The sequence below is a fragment of the Saccopteryx bilineata genome, chromosome 4, assembly GCF_036850765.1.
Source record: "Saccopteryx bilineata isolate mSacBil1 chromosome 4, mSacBil1_pri_phased_curated, whole genome shotgun sequence".
Taxonomy (NCBI): Eukaryota; Metazoa; Chordata; class Mammalia; order Chiroptera; family Emballonuridae; genus Saccopteryx; species Saccopteryx bilineata.
This window is the reverse complement of record NC_089493.1, coordinates 198133196-198153990: the sequence shown is the minus strand read 5'-3', so window position 1 is coordinate 198153990 and position 20795 is coordinate 198133196. Positions and strand designations below refer to the sequence as shown.

The window sequence follows — 20795 nt, the reverse complement described above, 5'->3', positions numbered from 1 at the left end:
TGCCAAGGTTGCAGGTTGGATCCCAGTCAGGGCACACATGAGACTCAACCAATGAATGCCTCATAAGTGGAACAGGAAGTCGATGCCCTCCTCCCCACTCCCCCCAGGTCCTTCCTCTCTCTCTAAAATAAAATCGATAAAAATATATAAGTGAAATATTTTTAAGCTACTGAAAAAACACCCCCGGACCAGCAGGACTCCTTGCACAGAGGGCCAGGCTGCCACAAACGCTGACCCACACAATGGGCACCGACAGTGTCCAGGCCTGAGGCCGTGACCACACTCACTCACTCTGCCACGTGGGTGTCAGTACACATTCACCTCCCCAGGGACACAGTTTCGCCTGCCCTGAGCATTACTCCCGGTCAGCCCGTCCTGTCCTGTGAGTGATCTGTTCCGTGGTGCTCAGACAGGTTGGTAAGAGAATTACATCATCTAGACCAGGGATCCCCAAACTTTTTACACAGGGGGCCAGTTCACTGTCCCTCAGACCGTTGGAGGGCCACCACATACAGTGCTCCTCTCACTGACCCCCCAGTGAAAGAGGTGCCCCTTCCGGAATTGCGGGGGGGGGGGGTGGATAAATGGCCTCAGGGGGCCGTAGTTTGGGGACGCCTGATCTAGACTCTGAGCATGTCCATGACCGCGAGAAGGAAAAGGACACTCAATTCTAAGATTTCAGAACGCTGAAAACTAGACACCAGTATTAAACCTCAGGCCACTTCCCCACTCGTCAACATCATCACTTTAGAACGGCTGGGAAATGGCAGAAAACCAGCTGGTCGGCCTCGGGCCCGCGTCCTCTCGCCAAGTTTTATTTGGAGTTGACACAGGGCTGTGGGACTGAGGGTCCCGGACAGGACAGGAGGCAGCCACCCTCTCTCCCTGCGCTGTACCCGCCTGGCACCCCAGGAGAAATGAGCCAGCACAGAAGGGCTGGGACCTGCGACCTCGCCAGCCCCGGGTGCCTGCAGGTGCCAGGTGAAGGTGTGGCCTGCATCACTTTCGTCTCAGAGGCTGGAGGGCCTCCCCCACCCGCCTGCTCCTCTGAGAAGCCACCCAATCCTGTGCTGCAGAGGGGGCTTCACACAAACAGGCAGGACAGGCAGCTCTCGGTCCTCCTCACGTCCAGCACGTCCTGGCCGCGACCGGGAAGGAGCTCTGGGCTCCTCTCCTCCCGTACACAATGCGGAGCCCCCCCACCTGTCAGTTACCAAGCAGAAGGCCCGTGGAGGCCAAGGACACCAGGTGACATCACCGTCCCCTACCAGGCCTGGGCGCTAAGGCGCAGCTGTGACCCAGGATTAACGAGGAGCCAGTCCCCTGCCGGAAGACGGCCAGAAGCAGAGCGCGCACCTGGGTCCACCCCCGACCCCCCCGCCCAGCCACCCAGCCGTACCTCCGTCCACCCCCGACCTCCCCCCCACCCAGCCATCCAGCCGTACCTCCCAGCATCCTCTTGGGCGGCAGGGCGGGCACCATGCGGTACGGGAACTTCTGGAGCAGCAGCTCGTGGAAGACCACAAAGTCGTTGTACCGTCTGTACACGGAGGACTTGAAGCGCTACAAGGCAAGAGGCCCCACACTCAGACGTGACGACAGCATGCTCTTCTCCCCAACAGAAGAGTCCTAACTCCTCCTCTCCTGTCACAGGCCTTTCCCAAAAGTAAGCCCCACACTTTCTTAATGTATTACGGTCACGCAGACTTGAAACATCATCCAGCTTGCCCGGCCCGGTCACTCGGCTGGTCAGAGCATTGTCCCAATACACCGAAGCTGCGGGTTCGATCACTGGTCAGACCACGACGAGACGGAGGGACACGCACACCCGGCCAGGCCTGCTGGGCAGCCTGGGTCTCTGCCGTCCCCGTCTGGGTCTGTCCCCTGGCCTCCCTCCCCCACACACACACACACAGTTACCTGGCTGGAGACCTCGTACTCCACATGCTTCAGGAAGAGGCCCTTCTTCTCGGGAATGAGCTCCACCTGCACGGTGTCCCGGGCCAGCAGCTCCTGCAGGGTGTGCGAGAGCATCAGCGGGTTCCCCTGCGGCATCTGCATTCGACTGGGGTCCAGGTCTCTCTGCTCGCTGACCTGGGGCGCTGGCAAGTCTGGAGGAGAGAAGGTGACACTCAGCGGGACCTGCTGCTCGGGACACGGGGGCTCCCGCCAGCTCTCGGACCCTGCACAGTGAGCTAGCCCAGCACAGGGACACGGGCCAGTTACCAGCCAGATCCCACGCCCACCGAGCTCACACCCACCCATTCACGCCCGGAGCCGACGCTCAGAGCTGGCACGCAGGGCCAGGTCCCGCTCTGAGGCTCCATCTGCTCATGAATCAGCAAACACACCCAATTTCCAGGATCTCCTGTTCAACTTGGGGACACACTGACAAGTGGTGTGTAAAAGAGACCCTTTACAGCCAAGAAAAGAGGTAAAACAAAGGAAGTGGCCATGGGATTGCAGGTCCCCGTGTTTCTACAACACATACCACTTTCATACGTGGAAACAATCACTCACATCTGTAAAACTCCCGCATGTGTGTGCAGAGCGAGGATTCGTGTTCCTGCAAATCAAAGAACTATGCCCCAGAGCTTCAGCTACCTTCAGACAAGAGGTCAGCAGGCATCACTCACACAGCGGCAGACGGCTCAGAGATGTTACAGCTCACACACACACACACACACACAGAGGAAAATCATGTTAAAGAGTCCGTTTGATTTTTAGCACATACAGTCTAAAGAGAAAAAAAGGTCTTTTCAATAAAAAGTTAAGTCCAGGTGTCCCACGGGGGGGGGGGGGTCTTATTCCGGTACGTAAAACAAAGTGTAGGTGTCTTATATTTTTTCCAAATTTTATATCGCCATTCTAGGGCTAACTTCTTACAGCAATAGTCCGGGCTCCACTCCAGAGAGAGCGAATGACAGGATGACTTCCATCAGTGAAATTACGCAGCATCTGGCCCTGGCTGGCGGCTCAGTGGGTAGAGCGTCCGCCAGGCATACAGATGTGCGGGCTCGATTCCCGGTCAGGGCACACAGGAGAAGTGACCATCTGCTTCTCCCCCTTCCTCTCCCCCTTCTCTCTCTCTTCCCCTCCCACAGCCAGTGGCTTAATTGGTTCAAGTGTGGCCCCAGGCTGAGGATAGTTCGGTTGGTCCAAGCACATCAGCCTCAGGTACTAAAAATAGCTTAGTATTCAAGCATCGACCCCAGACAGGGCTGCCAGGGGCATTCCAGTTGGGGCACATGCAGGAGTATGCCTATCTCGCCTCCTCTTATCTAAAAATTAAAATAAATTACTCAGTATCTGAGGATTTAAAATCCAGCTGCCTTTAACCTTAAAGCTTAAGGAAGAAAATAAACCAAAGCCTCACTGTTTGCTTGGGAGCCCCCAGGGTCCCAGAGAAACTCCACAGAAACGAAGTAGCAAGTGCTCTGAACCGTGAGCACCAATGTGCAGTGCCCGGGGACAGCATCCAGGGGGCAGCGTCCTCTGGGGACAGAGAAGTCCAAAGGGCAGAGGTACAGGGGCTCTTGCATCTGCACTTTTATCTTTTCCTCCTTAATTTCTGTTCTGCGGCCTTATTAGCAAGTACACAATGTAGTGGCCAGGGAGCTCATGCATTCACCTTACTGAAATGTGTGTGTGTTTATGTGTGCAAGACCATGCGTGTGTGTATGAGGGGTGCGAGGGGTATGTGTGTGTGTGTGTGAGTACAAGTATATATGGACATGAGCATATACATATGTCTGTGAGTGTGTGTACATGAGTATATGTGTGTGAGGGGTGTGCATATAAGTGTTCATTTATGTGTGTCGACTGTATGTGGACATGTGTGCACACCTGTGTATACAGAGTGTATGGTAGGTGTGTGTACGTGAGTGTGTGTATATGAGTTTATGTCTATATAAGGAGTGTGTGTGTGCACCTGCGTGAGGAGTCCCCAATATCTTAACAGCCAAACACGTGTGGAGAACACAGCCCTGGAGGGTACTTGTCCCCCCCACTCATCCCAAGAACCCAGCACGTTTCTGTGTGGAAACACCTGAGGGCCTCAGAAGTGTTTACAGTCCCATCAGGGACCACACTGTCCTCAGTCAACACGCTGCCGGCGCCATCTCAAGCACCCACTCCGGGAACTCAGTGATGAATGGGCAGCGGCTGAGCCCATTAATGTTCCACCCATTCAGCAAACAGCCCCCGAGGGTCCACCACCCCTGCCAGGTGCAGTCTGCAAACACCCGACGTCGGAGAGTGGGACGGGTGCCGTGACCACGGGCCGGCACCCTGAGGCTGAGAGAAGGGAGGCCGACACCCAGCCCCAGAACGCACACCCAGCCCAGAGCGAGGGACTCACCGTCGGCATTCAGATGCTGCCTGGCTCTCCCTAGGAGGTGACAAGCACAGCTGGAGACGACCCGGAACTAAGTGCACGAGGACCCACCTGGCCACCGTGACAGAAGCCGGAAGGAGAGCAGAGGGAAACAGAGGTCTTTATTAAAACGACTAATCAGAGAAGTGAAAGGACCAGACACAAAGGAGCAGCCGTGGGATGTTTCCAGCTACGTGAAATGTGCAGAAGAGGCAAATGGATACAAGAGAAAGCACATCAGTGCCTGTCTAGGACCACAGTTCCAAATATCCATTTGCTAAAAACAGGACAACCATGCTTCACAAAACAAACAAGTAAGAAGAAAAGGGGTCGCTCAGAGGAGCTTCGCTGCCATGTGAGAGAGCACACACACCTGCAGAGGGCCCGACTCCCAGAGGCAAATCCGAGCTTCCGTGGGGGAGCCGCCAAGTTCACGGGCAGTTCAATGGACACTCTCGTAGCCAAGTCCAGAGCAGCGCCCAGACTGGCCCCAGAGACAGAACGGACTGGAAAGGAGGCCACAGGCCCTGCACTGGAAGCCTGGAGACAGGGTGGGTTCCGACCTCAGACAGATGCGAGCTGAAATCCAGCCTCTGTCATCTCCTAGCGGGACGGCCCAGCGAGAGATCACCTCTGTGCTTCCGGTCAGCAGACTGAGGGTGAGGATGCTGCTGGCCCCGGCCCGGCCGTCACCATCTCTGTCTTGATCACAGGCCCCTCTCTCTAAAGGCATCCCCCCACTCGCTCCAACCCTCCCGGTACAAAACCGTCCCCCCAGGTCAGCTATCCACAAATGCCAAGCAGTGGGACGTCAGGTCAAGCACGCACACACAACCCTCTGTCCTTCCATCACACGTCCGTCAGAACCTCTGGCAGCCGTCCGCCAAGTCCACATCCAGAGAGGTCCAGCTCCAGAGTCCTGCCAGCAGTGACAGCGGGGCCCCTGCTCACCAGAGTCCAAAGGGCCAGGGAAGACACAGGCTTGCCCAGCGGGCGGTGCCGTCACGCATGCCCTCGCTGCAGCTAAGCCGACCTCACTCAGCAAATGCTGACCGAGGCAGAAGTAACAGGCTTGGGGCATCTGCATGGCGGGGCACCGTCAGCCACTCACAGGCAGCCACGCCCAAGTGGAGGTGGCGCTGAGCACCAGGAGCCCCCCAACCCCCAGGGGCCCTGGCACCCCCTGGGCTCTCCCTGCAGGCACAGAGCCCCTCGCAGTGCAATGCAGGGTCGTTTGGTGCCACCTGCAGCAGTGAGGAAGGCCCTATCGTCCCTGTTCCGTGGCAGAGTGAAACCGAACGTGGCTTCATACAGACCCCAAGTTCAACGCTCGACCACCACAAGGATCTACCACGACCACCATCCTCGGCTGCAGGGCCACCAGAACATGGGGACATCAAGGGACCAGCGGAGAGGAGGCACCGTGCCAGACTGAAGTCTCCAGGCTGAGCGAGCAGGAGCATCCCCCAGCAGGGCTGCTCAAACAGACGGCTGAAACAGATGCTACCAAAGAAAAAGAAAGAAAACACACGTGGGCAACATCACAGAGGAGCTGGAATCCGTATGGACAGCCGGAAGGTGGCACAGAGATTCCTCAAACAGTGGAACACAGATAGACCACGTCACCCAGCAACTCCACCTCTGGGTTCAGACCACGTCACACAGCAACTCCACCTCTGGGTTCAGACCACGTCACCCAGCAACTCCACCTCTGGGTTCAGACCCAAAACAAGTGAAAGCTGAGACCTGAACACACACACGTGTTTGCACACCCATGTTCACAGAAGCATTATTTCCCAGTGGCTAACATGTATCCACTGAGGAATCAACAAACAAAATGTAGTCCATCCAAACAATGGAAAATTAATTCAGCCTTAAAAAGGGGGGGGGCATTCTGACCCCAGAGACAACACAGGTGACCCTGAGGACACTCTGACCCCAGAGACAAGGCGGGAGACCCTGAGGACACTGTGCTCTGCGAAGACAGGCTAGGAAGAACACGCACTGTCTGATGACCCCACGATGAGGACCCAGGGAGTCACAGTCAGACAGACAGGAAGTAAACGGTGGGCACCAGGGGCGGGGAGAGCGTGACGATTAGTCTGGGAAGATGAGTCAGTTCTGGAAACGGATGGAGGTGGTGGTTGTACAACAGCGGGAATGTGCTTAATGCCACCAAACTGCACACTGGAAAATGGTTAAAATTGTGCCTGCCCAGGAGGTGGCGCAGTGGATAGAGGGTCGACCTGGGATGCTGAGGACCCAGGTTCAAAACCCCGAGGTGGCCGGCTTGAGCACAGGGTCATCAACACAATCCCAAGATCACCAGCGTGAGTGCGTGAGTGCGGGCTCACCAGCTTGAATAGGAGATCTCATCTGGCTTGAGTGTGGGATCATCAACATGATCCCGTGGTCACTGGCTTGAGCCCAAGGTCACTGGCTTGAGCCACAGGTCACTGGCTCAACTTGAGCCCCCCCAACAAGAGATGTATGAGAAGTAATCAATGAACAACTAAGTGACACAATTACGAGTTGATGCTTCTGATTCTCTCTCTCTCTTCCTGTCTTTGATCTATCTTCCTTTAAAAAAAAATGGTTAAAATTTTATGTTATGTTTTTTTAAAACACCAAATGCAGGGCCGCACCCCAGAGTCTCGGGTGAGGACCAAGAATCTGAATGGCTAACAAGTTCCAGGTGAGGCTGCTGGTCCAGGGGCCAGTTTGAGAACCACTGTCACAGAGCGAGCAGAGCAGAGGGCAGGGATTCAATGCCCCACAGCCAGCAAAAGCTGGGTGCTCACCAATGCTGCCACCTTGCTTGTATTTATTCACCAAGACGGGGGCTGAACGGGGGACGCACCAGACAACAACTTTCCCACCAAAATAACACAAAACGGGGTGAGCAGTGGACCTCAATTTTCAACGTGAATGCTCCTTCTAGGCTCAGGAGATTGTTTCCACCCTGAATGAAAAAGTCTCCAAGCTACTGTTACTCTGAAATTGACAAACTGTTCTCAGGAAGTGGAAGCAGAAGTTTCCTTGTCCTTATCGTGGCCGTGGCCCCAGAATCGAGACTCCAGCAGCTCCGTGTCAGAGGACATCGGGAACACCCTTGACCGTCGGGAAACAGAGCTGTCTCTCAGCCGGCGGCACACCTTAAAAAATGACCCGCTGCTCACCCATTCTTAGTTTAACCCCAACTCCAGAGCTCACTTACACAGACTTTTCATGGCCTCCATTCCACTGACCTTACCGTTCATTTTTCTTTTAATAACTTATTCTAGGTAACATTACAATATTTTGAAACAAGAAAAAATCACTCCAGTCCTGTCACCTATACATATCCATATGCATTTTACTCTACGCATGTACAGGATAATAATAAATGTGGCGGGGTTTTTTTTTTAACTCAGTGTGCTCCTGCATGACCACATTGCTCTTTAAGTTTTTCCAGTAAAAGCAAAACCCTCCTAAGTCCTAGCCAATTAATCACTGTGAACACTGGTCTGCTTCCAGTCAGCCTTTCTTCTAATATACTTTTCACTGTCATCTTTTTTAGAAAAACATTTTTTATTGATTGATTTTAGAAAGAAAGAAAAAGACAGGAACATCAACCTATTCCTGTATGTGCCCTGACTGGGGACCTCAGGCCAACACTCTTAACCAACTGAGTTATCTGTCCAGGGTAGGCTAATATACTTTTAAATAGTTACATTTCTGCCTGAACTGTGGTGGAGCAGTGGGTAAAAGCGTCAACCTGGAACACTGAGGTCGCCGGTTCGAAACCCCAGGCTTGCCTGGTCAAGGCACATATGGGAGTTGATGCTTCCTGCTCCTCCTTCTGTTCTTTCTATTTCTTTCCTCTGTCTCTTTCTCTCTCTCTGTCTCCTCTAAAAAAATGAATAAATAAAATGTAAAAAATAAATTGTAAATAGTTACATTTCTTTTAATGGTAAATACTTTGTTTTTTTTTGTTTGTTTGTTTGTTTTTCATTTTTCTGAAGCTGGAAACGGGGAGGCAGTCAGACAGACTCCCACATGCGCCTGACCGGGATCCACCCGGCATGCCCACCAGGGGGCGATGCTCTGCCCATCTGGGGTGTTGCTCTGTTGCATCCAGAGCCATTCTAGCGCCTGAGGCAGAGGCCACAGAGCCATCCCCCGTGCCCAGGCCATCTTTGCTCCAATGGAGCCTCGGCTGCGGGAGGGGAAGAGAGAGACAGAGAGGAAGGAGAGGGGGAGGGGTGGAGAAGCAGATGGGCGCTTCTCCTTGTGCCCTGGCCGGGAATCGAACCCGGGACTCCCGCACACCAGGCCGACACTCTACCGCTGAACCAACCGGCCAGGGCCTAATACATTTGTTTTGATGGTAACTATTCCAAACATACAGAAGAGGATGGACAAAATCAGAAACCATGTATCCACCCAAGAGTTCACTGCAGATGACATTGTGCCACATTGTTTCTGAAAACCATTTAAATAAACTGTTACAGGGGCAGACCTTCCCCACCTTCCTGTTCCAAGTAACCGGAGTCCTACAGCCGAGGGACAGCAGGGTCCTGCAGAGCTCTGCACCGTCTCCACATAAATGTGCAAAAGTACATGCAAATATAAAAAAATATAAAAGACACACATTGTTCTTTTTCCCATTGGCTTTTCAACTCTTTTATATTGAAATAAAGCATTAAAAAAAAGCATACATATTAAAACAGTTCTGCCAAATGAACTTATACACTAGTGTAACAGCACCCAGAAGAAACGGCACCTAATGAACACCCCTCGACCCCCAGTCCCTTTCAAGCCCCTCCCTCCCCAAGGGCAACCGCCGCCTTCTAACACTGCAGGTCATTTTTGCTTGCTGTGCTGTTAGTGAGTGGAATCAGACTGTAAGCTCCTGTTTCCGACTTCTGGCTTCTTCCGTTACTGTGTTGTGTGCGGCCCACTGTGTGACCGTGGAGCTGCAGGTGGCTGTTCTTGTTGCACGGGCAGACTCGCGCACCCAGACCTCAGTCCGTGCTCGCCTTCTCATCCTGCTGTGGCCCCTTTGTCACCTCTCCTCAGCCACACTGGCTTCCTGACCATACCTGGAACACAGCGCCCATCCGCCGGCCTTGGAGCCTGCACGCTGGTCCCTTCTGCAGGGACACTCTCCCCAGATACCTGCCTGACTGATTTTTTTTTTTTTTTTTTGCATTTTTCTGAAGCTGGAAACAGGGAGAGACAGTCAGACAGACTCCCGCATGCACCCGACCGGGATCCACCTGGCACGCCCACCATGGGGCGAAGCTCTGCCCACCAGGGGGCGATGCTCTGCCCATCCTGGGCGTAGCCATGTTGCGACCAGAGCCACTCTAGCGCCTGAGGCAGAGGCCACAGAGCCATCCCCAGCACCCGGGCCATCTTTGCTCCAACGGAGCCTTGGCTGCGGGAGGGGAAGAGAGAGACAGAGAGGAAGGCGCGGCGGAGGGGTGGAGAAGCAAATGGGCGCTTCTCCTGTGTGCCCTGGCCGGAATCGAACCCGGGTCCTCCGCACGCTAGGCCGACGCTCTACAGCTGAGCCAACCGGCCAGGGCCCTGACCGACTCTTTGATCTGTTGAGTCTTGGTGCAAATACCACTCTCTGTGACACTGACCCAATGACCAGGGCGGCCTGCCTGCGCAGCTCCCGCCACAGTGCTCTAGCACGTCCCTTACTCACTGTCCACTGAAGACTGCCCGGGGCCGTGCAAGGGCATGCACTCCAACTGCGGCCAGTTCACAGCCAGCGTCCCAACACCCAGACCAGTGCCCCGCACAGTCAGCGCTCAGTGAGGTTTGTGGGGGGGCCGCAGGGGTCTATGCACACAAGCAGGAAGGCCACATAAAGTCACCCCGGCCCAGTATGTCTTTATCCAGGCCCAGTATGTCTTTCTAGGCAGCCTAACGACCTCCCCACACCACCAGACCTCACGAAGGTCTTGCCGGTGACAGGAGCTGAGCCTCGGTCAGCGAACGCAGAGAGAACACCGCTTTGGGGAACTGCGCCAGGCCATCCTCACATTGGCGGTGTCTTCCCTCCGCCACCTGACAATGCCCACAGCCTGACAACTTCGCAGCCACACCCATTCCCCCCCCCCCCCCCGCAATGAGACTGTAAGGTCAAAATCCCGATGATGAAAGTCTGAATGAGCAACCGACACAGCAAGAAACTTTTCCCTCTTCCTGCAACGGTGTGAGTGTTTTCACCTTGAAGCAAAGTAGAAACAAACTATCCCTTAAGGTCCCTCGTGCCTTCCAGTGCTTATCAGCCCAAGAAAGTCTGACCTGCGCCCCCTTCAGCCTCAGAAGCTCCGTTCAAACACCACTTGGCCAGTGAAGAGTTTCCCAACCCCAGTTGGAGCTGACCAGCCCTCCAGTGCTCATGACGGGGCCCCTACGGACTGTCCCCAGGAAAGCTGTATACCACTGAAGAAGAGCCATTACCAGCGAAACTTCCCACTGCGTGGCACCTTCCCAGATGCTGCATGACATCTCTCTAACCCACAACGCTCTGAGCAAGGAACTGTGGTCCCATCTTACAGATGTGGAGGCCAGAGGCCCAGCTGGGCCAAGATTACTTGTGCCAGGTTAGCAGATGGCACCAAGTCCTGCGTTCCCTCCGACTCACCCAACACCCCAGACAGGACAGGAGCGGAGGCCGGCATGCCCCAGGCTGGGGGCAGAGGCCAGACTGTCTCCCCGCAAGTCCCTGACTCCTCTGACGCTGAACAAGCAGCTCACTTCTCTGTACTCGGTTTTCTCATCTCTAAAAGTAGGGACAAGACCATCCATTCACGTTCGGTGGCAAGAATTTTAAAAAAAGATGTAAGATGTAAGGCCCCGGCCAGGTGGCTCTGGTGGTCAGAGCATTGTTTCTAATACACCAAGGTGTGGGCTGTGGCTTCGATCCCTGGGCAGTGCACATATAATATAAGAATCAACCATGAGGCCCTGGCTGGTTGGTTCAGTGGGAGAGTGTCAGCCTGGCATGTGGATGTCCCAGGTTCGATTCCGGTCAGGGCACACAAGAGAAGTCACCATCTGCTTCTCCACCCCTCCCACTCTCTCTCCTCTCTCTCTCTATGGCTCTCTATCTCTCTCTATCTCTCTCTCTCTCTTTACCCTTCCCACAACCATGGTTCTATTGGTTCAAGAACATCAGCCCCGGCTGCTGAGGATGGCTCTGTGGAGCCTCTGCCTCGGGCACTAAAAATAGCTCAGTTGCAAGCATGGCCCCAGATGGGCAGAGCATCAGCCCCAGGTGGGGTGCCGGGTTGATCTCTGTCAGGGCACATACAGTAGTCTATCTCCCTTCCTCTCACTTGGAAAAGAAGAGAAAATATAAATAATAAATAAAAAGACTCAACCATTAAAATGAATAAATAAATAAGTAGAAGCAACCAATGAGTGCATGAATGAGTGGAACAACAAATCTATGGTTCTTTCTCTCCTTTTCTCTCTCTCTAAAATCAATAAATAAAAAAGTTGTTTCAATTTTTCAAAACAGCGCCCCGGGCCTGGGCCTTTAGTTTTTTTTGTTTGTTTGTTTGTTTGTTTGTTTGTTTTTCATTTTTTTCTGAAGCTGGAAACGGGGAGAGACAGTCAGACAGACTCCCGCATGCGCCCGACCGGGATCCACCCGGCACGCCCACCAGGGGCGACGCTCTGCCCATCCTGGGCATCGCCATGTTGCGACCAGAGCCACTCCAGCGCCTGAGGCAGAGGCCACAGAGCCAACCCCAGCACCTGGGCCATCCTTGCTCCAATGGAGCCTCAGCTGTGGGAGGGGAAGAGAGAGACAGAGAGGAAAGCGCGGCGGAGGGGTGGAGAAGCAAATGGGCGCTTCTCCTGTGTGCCCTGGCCGGGAATCGAACCCGGGTCCTCCGCACGCCAGGGCCTTTAGTTTTGAAAGGACCTGCACACCAGATGATAAGTTGCCAGATCAAAGCACAGCTCAAATGACTGCTGGCCCGGGGACAGCACGCCCTCCAGCACCAGGTCCCAGGACAGAAGGTGCCATCATGTTCCCGTCAGACACTGAACAACTGCCGACATTCCAGTGGTCCCAGTGGTCCTCACAGGCGGTGGCTGACCGTCCGGGGACCTCAGACATGTGCGAGCCACCCGCTCGCCCTCAAACAGGACATTTTCAAGTGATTCCTTTCTGAGGAAAACACAGGGACCAGACCTCCAAGGGGAAAAATCACGGGTTTGTTTCCGGAAGACGTCAGAAGGCTGAAGTCAAGGCCAAAAGCCGTCACCTGTCAGGTGATTCCCTCCGACTCCAATCAGAGCACGAGGAGCCAGCCGCGGGCCGCCGGATGGCCGCTTCCCCGTGGACGTGCGGACCCTCCCGGGAGGGGCGTCTGTTCCTCAGAAAACCTCGTGGGTCTCTCAGTTTTGTCATGTGGGGAGGCCCAATGACATTTTCCACAGTTTAAGAAGAATACTATTTTAGCTGAAGTGGGGAATCTTGGAATAACTTCCAATGGAGAAGTTCAAAGTTAAAAAAGAAAATCCCCGTCTAACTAAAGTCGACCTGTTTTCGGTTTCTATCCTTGTTCACACTCTTCATCCTGGGTCTGGCTGGTTCTGGTTCCGTCTGAAAGTGACTCGGGTTTTCTGGGACCTTCTGACACGAAAGTGAAAATATTCCAAAACATCTGACAGGACCGCGTGCGGCCCAATCCCGGCGTGGGCGGGACGGAGGGCCTCGGTGCCCAGCCTGACGGGCCTTCCGCTCAAGTTCCAAGCAGTGGTGACCCGATGGCGTAAGCCGAGCGAGAGACAGTGAAACCCACTCAACCGAATGCGCTGATCTACGGAAGGGATCGCCGGGGGTACGGACAAGACCCCGCCTTCCACCTGCCTGCAGCGTAGACACCCAGCAATGCTGTTCACCAACCAGAAGAAGGGACGCCTCGGGAGTGGCGTGAGCAAAGCAGGAACTGGGACACCGTCACAGCAAGGGACAGATGGGCAGTTAGTATATCCCACCACTGCATCTGCCCTGCATCGGGAGGCCTGGCACTCGTGCAGAGAAGGCTAGTCACTCATCTGGGGTGTCTCGTCCGGTGTGTGTGCACACCCCAAGCTCCAACAGCGGTTCCCAGGACAACCTGCACATCTTCCCAAGAGGAGGGACCCCAGCCCGGGCGTCACAGAATCAGGGAAGCGATGTGTGTTTTGAGGGTGACAGCATTGACCTCAACTGGAAACAAACTCGGGGCCACACCCAGTTCCCAGACTGAGCCGGCATTTTCTGCAGACGTGGCGCAGAGCTTAACCCCAGACTTTGCAGGAACAGTTCTTCTGCAGACAACCTCGGTGCACACTCCAGTCACTATGTCCCAGCCCATTACTCAAGTGCGCTCCCTTTCCGCAAAGAGTGGTCTCTGGTCCACAGCTCACTGTCAGGGAGACCGGGGGAGGAAGGCCCGCTCCACCTGGGAGTGGTAGGCCACCAATGGTTAAGGGAGGTTCCTGAGATGCGGGCACAGGATGCCAGCCTGCGTGGACTGCAGCAGAGGTAACACCGGCCATGTCCTAACTGCAGCCAGACACTGAGGTGTGAACCCAGCCCCACCATTTACCAGCTGTATGGTCCTGGGCAAGGGAACCGTGTATGAAAAACTGTGGCGTGCCTCAGTTTCCCCACTTGTAATAAGGGTGATGAGAGGTTTCCCTCACAGGATTACTGTGCAGATCAGCTCCTCCGTACAAGCAGGTGCTCTGAAAGCCCTGGTAGTCAGTACAACCACGTCACCACCGCACCTGCAAAGGTCACCCTCCACGTCAATGTCTCCCACTGAGGGGGCTGCCCATTACCCAGTCTGTCCTGGGGGAAGCATGCCCACACCTCGCCACGTGACACAGAGACTTCCCTGAGGCCCCCACATCCCGACAAAGGCAGACCGGCAGAGCACACACAGGCCTTCCTCATTCTCAAGAGCATTCACTACTCCACCCTTGGAGCGCAACCCCAGCCGTGAGTGGCCGGTTCCAGGAAGGCCAACCCACCCCCAGCCCGGACAGGACAGTCTCAGGAGTTGGGAGGTGAAATTATGTTCTCAGATAATTAACTGTGCTAAGTCACGAGTCACCTGACTCTCCTCTGAGCAGACAGCCTCCGCGGAAGGGATGCTTTGAAGAGCAGGTGAGGCTCCCAGGTACGGCTCCTGCTGCCACGGCCCCGGGCCCGGGTCCTCCTTCCTCTGGGGACAGGGGCCCCTGGAACAGCTGGACATCCAGCAACACCAACACTCACAGACCTCAGACACAGCAGAAGCAGGGGGCCTCCTGCTGACTCTCTGTGGGACTCTGCGTCAGGACAGATACCGATACAATGATACATTTATTTCACTCTAAACACCCCTCCAACAGTAACTAGAGAGTGGAAACTAAGAGAATCCAAAATTCCAACAAGACTTTTAAAACAAGATCCCCTGTGCCCACCTTTGTGGGCCGAGGTATGTTGTCAGCAAGTCCTCTTAACATGTCAGGATCTCGGCCTTCCCCCAACATCTTCCACTGTGAAACGGATAACACGGTATCTTAATCCTGATATTTTCAAAAAGTGTGCTTACCCCTTGAGTCGGGTTTGGACTTCTTACCAATAAAAACATGCAAAGGCCAAACACACTCCAGTTACTCAGAAGGTGACATGATCACCACATCCCTGAAATCGGCCACACCCGCGCTCCTAGACTTTAACCACAGGGACACAGCAGGGCCGGCCACCGGCCACCGGCCACTGCAGTCTCCCTCCCCGTCAACCCAGCAAGCACGGCACACTTTTCTCAGGAAGGAAAGATTAATACCAAAACAGAATTCCCCCACCCGGAACACGGCCCTTTCTTGCTAACCACAAATTCTGCCAAAATTTGTTCTACACAATAATAGTACTTCAGTTCCTCTTTCTCCACATTGACACATTTTACCTTGCAAATTGTGTATATGTGTGTGTGTGTGTGTGAGACAGACAAAAGTGTAAAGACCAATAACACAGACTTAAATAATATTCACATAACTACCAAATTAAAATGTGGTACTATCCTTAAAAAAAAAGTTAGAATAAAAACCCAATTCCACTCAAACACTTGAGCCCTCTCTACACAGATGATCATTCTAGATCAGGGGTCCCCAAACTGTGGCCCCCTGAGGCCATTTATCTGGCCCCTGCCGCACTTCCAGAAGGGGCACCTCTTTCATTGGTGGTCAGTGAGAGGAGCATAGTTCCCATTGAAATACTGGTCAGTTTGTTGATTTAAATTTACTTATTCTTTATTTTAAATATTGTATTTGTTCCCGTTTTGTTTTCTTACTTTAAAATAAGATATGTGCAGTGTGCATAGGGATTTGTTCATAGTTTTTTTTATAGTCCGGCCCTCCAACGGTCTGAGGGACAGTGAACTGGCCCCCTGTGTAAAGTTTGGGGACCCCTGTTCTAGATACTGGGATGTAAGAAAAAACTGTAGTTTTTGCCCAAGGAGCTGACAATAAAACTGTGTGTGAGGGAGGGAGGAAAGGAAGGAGGGAGGGAGGCGGGACAGGGGGTTTTCTGCCTGAATGCAAACAGAACTTTGAGTTATGAGTTAATCACAGCCGAACACATACATCTTCAGAGACAGCTCAGTGACTTCTGACAAACGTGCATGGGCAGAGGAGCGGGGAAGGCTGGCGGCTGGAGCACAGAGGGCACGGAAGTCGCCCAGGCATGCAGACGGGGCGGCATGAGGACCAGAGCTAAGACCTTGCCCCACAGACAACCAGGAAGCATCCCAAGGTTTTGCAGGTTTTGCAAAGACAAATGGCTCCAGCTCGGAGCCTCCTCAGCGGATGGAATGAATGGAATGCCACGGAATGAGCTGCTCTAACCGGGAGAGAAGCTGATTCTCCTGTTCTAAAGACCCAGTCTAGGCGCACACGGCTGCAGAGAGCGGAACCAGGATACCCAGGGTCCACGTACGATTTTATTGGTGTGACGCAATCCAAACAAATCAGACCAGACAATCGAGCACACAGCACACTCGTTCTTGGCCATTCTTGTTCTGAGTCACAATTGCTGCATTTGTCACTTCAAAGAAGCCCCGAAATAAATGCTCATCCTGCAGTTTGGGAACAGAACGTTCTGGTCAATCAGCTGTTTTGATAGTTATTTTCCATATAAAATCCACAAAGGGTTTACATCCAAAATACAAAAAGAACTGCTACAAATTCAAAAAAAAAAAAAAAAGACAATCCCATAAGAAAATAGGCAAAACATATGAACAGTCCCGTAAACGGTGGTGGCACAGTGGATAGAGCGTTCGTTGACTTGGGACACTGAGGACCCAGGTCCAAAACCCCGAGGTCGCCGGCTTGAGTGCAGGCTCCTCCAGCTTGAGCGTGGGGTCACCAGCTTGAGTGTGAGGTCATCAACATGACCCCGAGGTCGCCGGCTTGAGTGCAGGCTCATCCAGCTTGAGTGTGGGGTCACCAGCTTGAGTGTGAGGTCATCAACATGATCCCAAGGTGGTTGGCTTGAGCCCAATGGCCACTAGCTTGAGCCCAAAGATCGCTGGCTTGAGCCCAAAGGTCGCTGGCTTGAGCCCAAAGATCACTGGCTTGAGCCCAAAGGTTGCTGGCTTGAGCCCAAAGGTTGCTGGCTTGAGCCCAAAGGTTGCTGGCTTGAGCAAGGGGTCACTGGCTCAGCTAGAGCCTCCCAATCAAGATATAAACAGTTCAGAGAGGTTGCCCAAGGTGAAATTATTACAAGAAACAAAACCTCAAGGAATTAATCATCAAGGAAATGCCAATCAAAACAAAAATGAGCCTGACCAGGTGGTGACACAGTGGATAAAGCGTCGGACTGGGATGCAGAGGACCTAGGTTCGAGACCCCAAGGTCGCCAGCTTGAGTGCGGGCTCATCTGGTTTGAGCAAAACTCACCAGCTTGGACTCAAGGTCACTGGCTCGAGCAAGGGGTTACTCGGTCTGCTGTAGCCCCACGGTCAAGGCACATATGAAAAATCAATCAATGAACTAAGGTGTCGCAACGAAAAACCAATGATTGATGCTTCTCAACTCTCTCCGTTCCTGTCTCTCTGTCCGTCTATCCCTCTCTGACTCTCTCTCTTTCTCTGTAAAAAAATTTTTAAAAAAAAATACATTGCTATTACAATTATAAACTGGTCACTGTCACTCTAGAGGAGAATTTGTCAGTATCCAGCAAGTCCACTCTTAGGGTAGCCATCTACTAGCAGTCGGCACAATAACAGACCAGACCCCCAAGACATCGACATCCACATCCTCATCCTCATCCTCATCCCCTGTGAATCTGCTCAGTTACACAGTAAAGGGGAACGAGAGCTGCAGCTGCCCTTATGCTACAGTGAGAGTCGTGGAGTACGCAGGTGAGCCCAATGTAACCTCAAGGGTCCTCACAGGTGGGACAGGGGACAGAACAGGAAGAGCCAGAGACGATGGCTCAGCATGAGAAAGATGTGGCCCAGGGCTGCTGGAGAAAAGGCACCATCAGCCAAGGAATGCAGAGGCCTCCGGAAGCTAGAAAGGGCCAGAAAATAAATCCCCACCCCACCCCCGGGGCCTCTCGAGAAGGAATCAACCCTGGCCACACCTGAATGCCAGCCCAGGAAAACCTCTTTCCAACGACTGACCACCAGAACTGTGAGGGGCGAAACGTGTGTTCTGGGAAACTGACACACCACTGCAGGGAAACACAGGCTGTGTGGGCGTGGAAGTGTGTGTTCTCTGAGCACACACACACACACACACAAAAACAGAACTGAAAGGATCCATCCCAAACAGAGAACACTGCTCTTCCCTGGTAACGAGGGGGGGGGGGGGGCTGCAATTGAGACGAGACTTAAACTTAGTCTAGTATGTTCTTAAAAAAAAAAAAAAGAGCCTGACCTGTGGTGGCGTAGTGGATAAAGCTTCAACCTGGAAATGCTGAGGTCGCCAGTTCGAAACCCTGGGCTTGCCTGGTCAAGGCACATATGGGAGTTGATGCTTCCTGCTCCTCCCCCCTTCTCTCTCTCTGTCTCTCCTCTCTCTCCCTCTCTGTCTCTCTCTCCTCTCTAAAAATAAATAAATAAAATTTAAAAAAAAATAAAAAATAAAAAAGATGTGTTTGTCCACGTACTGTGTAATGAAAAGTTAAATTTTGGGGGAGTTATCATTCACAGCTCAAGCGTCAAAGATTTAAAATATTGTAAGAAATGCTGAAAACCACAGTGACCACGGAAATTTTTTTTTCTGACAATCCCAAAGGTACTACAGAGCTCTCTAGACCTCAGGGTCCCCACAATTAATACTGACTGTGCGGACACGATACCAGAGAGGACGAAATTTGCTTTGTGTCTGTAAACCACAACCACTACTTCTTCAACAACTCAAAATCAACCTCCACTCAAGTGTGAGACACACACACAATCCTCAAACAAAATCCACTCTCAAAGGACTCCAGCCCACCCAACCACCATCCACCACGACACCCTGTCACTTGCCGCTTGCTGGCTTCAGTGTTTCAGTGAGGAAAAAAAGGTTTTCCTACCACTTCACCTGCCTCCCGGAACGAGGGGAAGGTCTGAGATGGAATGGAAGGATGAGCTCCATCTGCCGGCCCGTGGACCCCACTCTGAGACTCTCCTGGCGGCCGGAAAGCGCTCTGGAAACTGAGCAATGCTACACTCGACGTACCAGGACGCACCTAATAAAATCACCGCGGCCCCAAGGAGAGCCAGCTGCCGGGGAAGTCCGGGGAAGTCACATCACAGGGAGGACTGTCTCGGAGAGCTCATCCTAATGGTGAATGACCCCATGATGGCAGCCAGGGAGGTGAATCCGGTGTGAAACACCCAGTTAAGTCCCTGTACCTGCAAAGAAGAGACCCCCACCATCACCACCACCACCACCACTCCCAGGGACTCGGAACTGCTTTACAGCGGAAGACGAAGAGTACTCCCACCCAATCCCAGCCTCCCATTTCCAAGTGTGACCCGGTCAAGTGGTCCAGTGCCGGGGCCCTGGTATAGGTGGGGCCAACTAGCCCACGCTGGGCTCAAACGTGTGACCTCACGAACACAATGTCCTAACCAAGAACGAGAGCTATCACATGACTCCCCTTACGCAGCTCCCAGCTCAAGGAAAAATAACTAATGACCAACAAAGAGGCGGGAACTGCTATCTAGACTCAGACTCACCCAGGGTCTTCCTATCCATTAGGCCAATGCAATGTCCCCACACACAAACACACACCCACCCAGGCCGCCTGAATGCCACTCCAGCCGCCCTTTCCTCCCTAATGAATAAACCAAGAGACCCTTTTAAGCACGGCCTCCTCAGAAACACCTTGCCAACCGCCCTAGGCGGAGTCCCCCAACTCTGTGCTCGCTGCCAAGAAGAAACAGCAAGTCAACACAACACAGGTGTTCCGCAGTTAGAGGGCTAGAGGCGGGACGTTCTCTACGCAGGGGCGCCCCGGGAAAGCCAAGCTTTCTGCAGGCTTTTCAGTGTGTACGCCCCTCCATTCGGAAAAGCACTCACGGGCGAACGTGACGATATGCTGGGGAACACACAAGTCCTCCTCTGAGCGACAAAGTTGCTCGTCCGAGGCCCCACGCGTCCAGGCGCTGCGCCCACGCGGCCGGGCACCGCGGGACCGCTGCCCCGGGGGGTCTGGACAGTCCCGTGGAGACGCGGGCAGGAGCGCGCGGCGAGGTGCCAACCTGCACAGGTGCTCGGGGCCCGGGACCCCGCGGCGGCAGAGCGAGCCCGCGGAGTCACGCGCGCCCCGGGGAGTGGGACAAGAGGCGCGGCGCAGGTAGCCGGGGTCGGGAAGTGAGCTGGCGGCCGCGAGGTCACCGGGGGTCGCGGGCCCAGGTGCGCCGCCAGCCCCCCGCCTTACCTGCCGCGGGTGGGTCCGCCTCCTCGTCTGCCTCCAACTCAGCTGCCGACCCGACTGCCGCGGCGGGCAGCGGGTCCATCGCCCCGCCAGTCATGTGAGCGCGCGCCACGTGACTTCCTCCGCACCGCCCTCCCGGCCGCGCGCTGGCCTGGCCCCGCCTACGCCACGCCCAGTCCCAGCCCGCGCCCGGCATGGCCCCGCCCACGCCCCGCCCAGTCCCAGCCCGCGCCCGGCATAGCCCCGACTACGCCACGCCCATTGTGTGCTAGCCCCGCCCACGCGGCCCTTCGGCCCGCCCCAGCCACGCGGCCGAGGGCACGATCGTGGCGTGCCTTCTTGGCCCGCGCTCCCGCCGTCCCGCGTGCGCCGCTCCTCCCCGCGGGTTCGCTGCTGGCGCCCACTCTCTGCCTGCTCATTCGTCACCCACCCGCTCATTCGTCACACGCTCACCCCCCCTCGCGGGCTTCCTAGCCACTTCCTTACCCGTCTACC

The 20795-nt window shown here is 54.2% G+C and overlaps 1 protein-coding gene across 2 annotated transcripts in view; it reads right to left on the bottom strand.

The window, feature by feature from the left end:
• SNX8 (sorting nexin 8) overlaps positions 1–20399 on the bottom strand; it is a 33952-nt gene extending 13553 nt beyond the window's left edge. Inside the window, exons 1-3 of one of the 2 annotated variants that reach the window (XM_066273509.1) lie at positions 20304–20399; positions 1921–2111; positions 1446–1563 (exon numbers count right to left, since the gene is read on the bottom strand). In XM_066273509.1, coding sequence (XP_066129606.1) covers positions 1446–1563; positions 1921–2111; positions 20304–20397 — 403 coding nt within the window. In that variant the 5' untranslated portion in view covers positions 20398–20399. Of the gene's footprint in view, positions 1–1445; positions 1564–1920; positions 2112–4748; positions 4905–20303 lie in introns of those variants that run through there. The other variant, XM_066273510.1, reaches the window with a different exon arrangement.
• Between the last annotated feature and the right edge of the window lie 396 nt (positions 20400–20795).